At 33.9% G+C, this 7,500-nt stretch overlaps 1 protein-coding gene across 13 annotated transcripts in view; it reads left to right on the plus strand.

Moving 5' to 3' along the window:
* The window catches only part of plcb4b (phospholipase C, beta 4b), a 103,967-nt gene that overhangs the window by 38,081 nt on the left and 58,386 nt on the right, over positions 1-7,500 (plus strand). For all 13 annotated transcript variants that reach the window (XR_014200163.1, XR_014200164.1, XM_082147127.1 and 10 more), the window contains 3 exons: positions 403-482; positions 6,368-6,421; positions 6,494-6,575. Coding sequence is in view for 11 of the 13 variants with exons in the window: in XM_082147127.1 (XP_082003253.1) it covers positions 403-482; positions 6,368-6,421; positions 6,494-6,575 (216 nt within the window). In the remaining 2 variants the exon portion in view is untranslated. The remainder of the gene's footprint in view (positions 1-402; positions 483-6,367; positions 6,422-6,493; positions 6,576-7,500) is intronic.

The following is a 7,500-nucleotide window of genomic DNA, read 5'->3' on the forward strand; positions in this document are numbered from 1 at the left end:
ATTTTAATAACGTATTAGTAAATGTTGAAATTAATATTACCTAAGATTAGTAAGTGCTGAAGAAGTTGTTCCTTCTTAGTTCATGTTCACTAAGGTAGTTAATTAATGTTATCTAATGAACCTTTTTGTAAAGTGTTATCTACTCAGTAATATGGTAATATTGTGATTCGTGAATCAAAGTGAGTCAGTGAAACGAGTCATTTGTTGTACATCCACTCCAGTTGGTCAAACTGACTCTTATTCCAACTTGATGTTGATGTCCTTTATTAATGTTATTAATATTAGGATTAATGTTTCATGTCACAGATCTGATAGTGATATAATGGTTTGATGAATAGAGATAATTCATTCAGAGTGACTCTTGATTCATCGTCTTTAACTTCTCCTTGTTTATGATTGCAGAAGTGGATGGAAGGCCTGAAATCCGTGATTCACAACTTCAAGGCCAATAACGTGTGTCCGATGACGTGTCTGAAGAAACAGTGAGTAGATCCACGAGAGAATCGAACCACACAGATGTATGAGCTCATACAGTGCAAACGATGATCTTCCTCACTGCCTACGTTTACATGCAACCTAATAATCCGTTAGTAATGGGACTGACGGCTCAATCGCACTGAAAAGCCTTCATGTAAAACACCTTAAACGATCCGATGGAAGTTTCGATCGGATTGAAAGGGGCAGTTTATTCCTTTTCTAATCCGATCGAGAGAACATGTAAACACTTGATCGGATTGAAAACCGAAACTGGAAGGACTGCGCATGTGCGATGACGTAGAAATAGCGTAATGTGTAGAAATAGCGTAATGTGTAGAAATAGCGAAATGACGTAGAAATAGCGTAATGACGTAGAAATAGCGTAATGTGTAGAAATAGCGTAATGACGTTGAAATAGCGTAATGACGTAGAAATAGCGTAATGACTTCGAAATAGCGTAATGTGTAGAAATAGCATAATGACGTAGAAATAGCGTAATGACGTTGAAATAGCGTAATGACGTTGAAATAGCGTAATGACGTTGAAATAGCGTAATGACTTAGAAATAGCGTAATGTGTAGAAATAGCATAATGACGTAGAAATAGCGTAATGACGTTGAAATAGCGTAATGACGTTGAAATAGCGTAATGACGTAGAAATAGCGTAATGACATAGAAATAGCGTAATGTGTAGAAATAGCGTAATGACGTTGAAATAGTGTGATGATGTAGAAATAGCGTAATGACGTAGAAATAGCGTAATGACGTAGAAATAGCGTAATGACGTTGAAATAGCGTAATGACGTAGAAATAGCGTAATGACATAGAAATAGCGTAATGTGTAGAAATAGCGTAATGACGTTGAAATAGTGTGATGATGTAGAAATAGCGTAATGACATAGAAAATAGCGTAATGTGTAGAAATAGCGTAATGACGTTGAAATAGCTTAATGATGTAGAAATAGCGTAATGACATTTGAATAGCGTAATGATGTAGAAATAGCATAATGTGTAGAAATAGCGTAATGATGTAGAAATAGCGTAATGACATTTGAATAGTGTAATGATGTAGAAATTAGCGTAATGACATTTGAATAGCGTAATGATGTAGAAATAGCGTAATGATGTAGAAATAGCGTAATGACATTTGAATAGCGTGATGTGTAGAAATAGCGTAATGACGTAGAAATAGCGTAATGATGTAGAAATAGCGTAATGACATTTGAATAGCGTAATGATGTAGAAATTTGCGTAATGACATTTGAATAGCGTAATGATGTAGAAATAGCGTAATGATGTAGAAATAGCGTAATGACATTTGAATAGCGTAATGATGTAGAAATTGCGTAATGACATTTGAATAGCGTAATGATGTAGAAATAGCGTGATGACGTAGAAATAGCGTAATGATGTAGAAATAGCGTGATGACATTTGAATAGCGTAATGATGTAGAAATAGCGTGATGACATTTGAATAGCGTAATGACATTTGAATAGCGTAATGACGTAGAAATAGCATAATGATGTAGAAATAGTGTAATGATGTAGAAATAGCGTAATGACGTAGAAATAGCGTAATGACGTAGAAATAACGTAATGATGTAGAAATTGCGTAATGACATTTGAATAGCGTAATGATGTAGAAATAGTGTGATGACATTTGAATAGCGTAATGATGTAGAAATAGCGTGATGATGTAGAAATAGCGTGATGACATTTGAATAGCGTAATGATGTAGAAATAGCGTGATGACATTTGAATAGCGTAATGACATTTGAATAGCGTAATGACGTAGAAATAGCGTAATGATGTAGAAATAGTGTAATGATGTAGAAATAGCGTAATGACGTAGAAATAGCGTAATGACGTTTGAATAGCGTAATGACGTAGAAATAGTGTAATGACGTAGAAATAGCGTAATGACATTTGAATAGCGTAATGACGTAGAAATAGCGTAATGACATTTGAATAGCGTAATGATGTAGAAATAGCGTAATGACGTAGAAATAGTGTAATGACGTAGAAATAGTGTAATGACGTAGAAATAGCGTAATGACGTAGAAATAGCGTAATGACATTTGAATAGCGTAATGACGTAGAAATAGTGTAATGACGTAGAAATAGCGTAATGACATTTGAATAGCGTAATGATGTAGAAATAGCGTAATGACGTAGAAATAGTGTAATGACGTTGAAATAGCGTAATGACATAGAAATAGCGTAACGACGTAGAAATAGCGTAATGATGTAGAAATAGCGTAATGACATTTGAATAGCGTAATGATGTAGAAATAGCGTAATGACGTAGAAATAGCGTAATGACATTTGAATAGCGTGATGACGTAGAAATAGTGTAATGACGTAGAAATAGCGTAATGACATTTGAATAGCGTAATGATGTAGAAATAGCGTAATGACGTAGAAATAGCGTAATGGTGTTGAAATAGCGTAATGACGTAGAAATAGCGTAATGACGTAGAAATAGCGTAATGACATTTGAATAGCGTAATGATGTAGAAATAGTGTAATGACGTAGAAATAGCGTAATGACGTAGAAATAGCGTAATGACGTAGAAATAGTGTAATGACGTAGAAATAGTGTAATGACGTAGAAATAGCGTAATGACGTAGAAATAGCATAATGACATTTGAATGGTGTAATGACGTAGAAATAGTGTTATGACATTTGAATCGCGTAATGATGTAGAAATAGCGTGATGACGTAGAAATAGCGTAATGATGTAGAAATAGCGTAATGACCTTTGAATAGCGTAATGATGTAGAAATAGCGTAATGACGTAGAAATAGCGTAATGACATTTGAATAGCGTAATGACGTAGAAATAGTGTAATGACGTAGAAATAGCGTAATGACATTTGAATAGCGTAATGATGTAGAAATAGCGTAATGACGTAGAAATAGTGTAATGACGTTGAAATAGCGTAATGACATAGAAATAGCGTAACGACGTAGAAATAGCGTAATGATGTAGAAATAGCGTAATGACATTTGAATAGCGTAATGATGTAGAAATAGCGTAATGACGTAGAAATAGCGTAATGACATTTGAATAGCGTGATGACGTAGAAATAGTGTAATGACGTAGAAATAGCGTAATGACATTTGAATAGCGTAATGATGTAGAAATAGCGTAATGACGTAGAAATAGCGTAATGATGTTGAAATAGCGTAATGATGTTGAAATAGCGTAATGACGTAGAAATAGCGTAATGACATTTGAATAGCGTAATGATGTAGAAATAGTGTAATGACGTAGAAATAGCGTAATGACGTAGAAATAGCGTAATGACGTAGAAATAGTGTAATGACGTAGAAATAGCGTAATGACGTAGAAATAGCGTAATGACATTTGAATAGCGTAATGACGTAGAAATAGCGTAATGACGTAGAAATAGCATAATGACATTTGAATAGCGTAATGATGTAGAAATAACGTAATGACGTAGAAATAGTGTAATGACGTTGAAATAGCGTAATAACATAGAAATAGCGTAACGACATAGAAATAGCGTAATGACGTAGAAATAGCATAATGACATTTGAATGGTTTAATGACGTAGAAATAGTGTAATGACGTAGAAATAGTGTAATGACGTTGAAATAGCGTAATGACGTAGAAATAGCGTAACGACGTAGAAATAGCGTAATGATGTTGAAATAGCGTAATGAGAAAAAAAGCAGACATGGGAGCTGATAGCGCACATTATTAACGGTTCTTTTATACCAGGAAAGCCTGCTATATTCATAAATGCATTTTTTTTAGCCTGCAAGGTGGGAATGTACAGTGGAAACGAAATGAACTGCGACACAATAAGAGGCTCTGAATGCTGTAATTGTGTGTGTGTGATCTGCTGACAGAAGGCTGGGACAGACCCAGATCATCACTGCTGCATTCTTGCATATTCCCAGTTGCCAAATATCTTAATGTAGTGATTACTTTAATTTCTGGCGCTATGGCATTCCTGCGCTGTGTCGGAGATGTTAGCGTGTCTCTTATAAGATCTGTCACAAACATGATCCCTGCACGATCGTGTTATTAACTCACTGTCATCCATTGTCTGCAACACGTTTCTTCTCCTTCGTCTTTCTGCCATTTTCTCCTCTTCTAAAGAAACTCTTCAGCCTCTTAAAAGTCCTCGTCTGTACTCCTAACACTTTTGACCTTAAGACCTCTTTTAAGGGTTAAGTTGCTTTCTGAATTACTTTTTTCTTTACTAGGATTTTTATTTCATTTTAAGAGTAAACGCCCACATTTCTAAGAATTTTCTTAGAATTTTGTCACTAGGAGCTACTCTTTGCATTAAGATCTTTTATCAATACGGGCCCTGATCTTTTTCCGAGCATAAGTGTAAGACCAAAAATTGATGAAGAGGACTTTCAAATCAATCAAAACTAACTTTATCTGGACAATAACTTTATTCTAGATCTGCTGTAAAGCCTAAACAATCTCTGTTACTGTAATCTCCTATTATCACTGTAAAGCTGCGGTGAAACATCTATATTGTTAAAGCGCTGTATAAATGGAGACTTGACTTGACTTTCAGGTGTTATCTTGGATTTTTTGATGTTCGTTTTACTGTTTTTAATTCTATTGGAGGAAAAAGTGTTTATACTTTTTGAGTTAAAATGTTGAATAAAGAAAAACGTAAAAATAGGATAGATACACCTTGGAGAAAATATTTAGGAGTAAAAGATGAAGAAATGCAAAAAGGGGCTGGAGATATTAAATGGAGAATATTGCAAGGTATTATCGCTGTTAAAGCTTTTGTGTCCATTTTGAATTCTGAAATTGTCCTTTTTGTAATTGTAGAGAAACAATCATCATATGTCATTACGCGATTCCAACGTCATTACGCTGTCCCAAAGTCATTACGCTGTTCCAACGTCATTACGCTATTCCAACGTCATTACGCTGTTTCTACGTCATTACACTATTTCTACGTCATTACACTATTCCAACGTCATTACGCTGTTTCTACGTCATTACACTATTCCAACGTCATTACACTATTTCTACGTCATTACACTATTCCAACGTCATTACGCTGTTTCTACGTCATTACACTATTTCTACGTCATTACACTATTTCTACGTCATTACACTATTTCTACATCATTACGCTATTTCAACGTCATTACACTATTCCAACGTCATTACGCTATTTCTACGTCATTACGCTATTTCAACGTCATTACGCTATTTCAACGTCATTACACTATTTCTACGTCATTACGCTATTCCAACGTCATTACGCTGTTTCTACGTCATTACACTATTTCTACGTCATTACGCTATTCCAACGTCATTACGCTGTTTCTACGTCATTACACTATTTCTACGTCATTACACTATTTCTACATCATTACGCTATTTCAACGTCATTACACTATTCCAACGTCATTACGCTATTTCTACGTCATTACGCTATTTCAACGTCATTACACTATTCCAACGTCATTACGCTATTTCTACGTCATTACGCTATTTCAACGTCATTACGCTATTTCAACGTCATTACGCTATTTCAACGTCATTACACTATTTCTACGTCATTACGCTATTTCAACGTCATTACGCTATTTCTACGTCATTACGCTATTTCAACGTCATTACACTATTTCTACATCATTACGCTATTTCAACGTCATTACGCAATTTCAACATCATTACGCTATTTCTACGTCATTACGCTATTTCAACGTCATTACGGCATTTCTACGCCATTGTGCTATTTCAACGTCATTGCGCTATTCCAACGTCATTACGCTATTTCTACGTCATTACGCTATTTCAACATCATTACGCTCTTTCTACGTCATTACACTATTTCTACGTCATTTATAAATAAATGTCTCTCTCTCTGTCTAGTTGGATGAGACTCTCCTTCGTGACGAACGTCAGTGGGAAGATCCCGGTTCGAGGGTGAGTGTGTGATTTGTCTCCGTCGTCTCTGTGTTCTGGAGTGTTTTATCTGACGGGTCTCGTCTATCGCAGCATCACTCGGACCTTCGGCTCGGGGAAAACGGAGAAGGGAATCTTCCAGGCGCTGAAGGAACTCGGTCTGCCCAGCGGGAAGGTCAGAGGTCATCCTATCAGATCTCTCGCTTGATGATTAAATGATCATTGTGTTTCTGTTCCTGCTCTTATTGTGAAGAACACATCCAGACCAGGCAGAAAACTGCGAGAAATAAATAAATCAGACGATTACAGTAAATAAATAAATACATAAATAAAAAAAAGAAAATTATAATAAATAAAAAGGATTAAAAGACAAATTTGTAAATAAGGGAATTAAATAAATAAATAATATTAGATTAACTTTTATTTTATTCATTTATTAATTAAAAACGTATTTTACATTTACATTTACATTTATTCATTTAGCTGACGCTTTTATCCAAAGCGACTTACAATTGCTATATGTCAGAGGTCGCACGCCTCTGGAGCAACTAGGGGTTAAGTGTCTTGCTCAGGGACACATTGGTGTCTCACAAAGGCATGTGTCTTATCCATTGCACCACCACCACCCCTTTTAAAGTTAAAAATGTATTATTTAATAAATAATATTGAAGTTCAGTTAAAAATTTATGAATAAATAGATTAAATAAATAAATCGATAGAAAAAAATTGATTAAAATACAAATTTATAAATAAATTAGTAAAATAAATAAATAATAAATATTTCAATAAAATGTTTTAATAAATGAATAAAATAAAGAATAAAAATAGATTAAAATGAATGATAAAAGTTCAATTAAAAATAAACGAATAAATAGATTTAGATTAGATAACTAATTTATAACTAATTTAAATAAATAAATAGAAAAAATATATATTAAAATAAATAAAAAATATTAAAATACAAAGTTAAATAAAAAATAAATAGATTTCAAATAAACAAATAAATAAAAAGACAGTACAATAGAATGAGTAGATTAAAAAAAAAACGACATATTTTCCAAATAATATTGTACACATTTATAAAAAAAAATTTCACTGTA

Source organism: Leuciscus leuciscus (genome assembly GCF_965113295.1).
Source record: "Leuciscus leuciscus genome assembly, chromosome: 19".
In the NCBI taxonomy this organism is placed as follows: domain Eukaryota; kingdom Metazoa; phylum Chordata; class Actinopteri; order Cypriniformes; family Leuciscidae; genus Leuciscus; species Leuciscus leuciscus.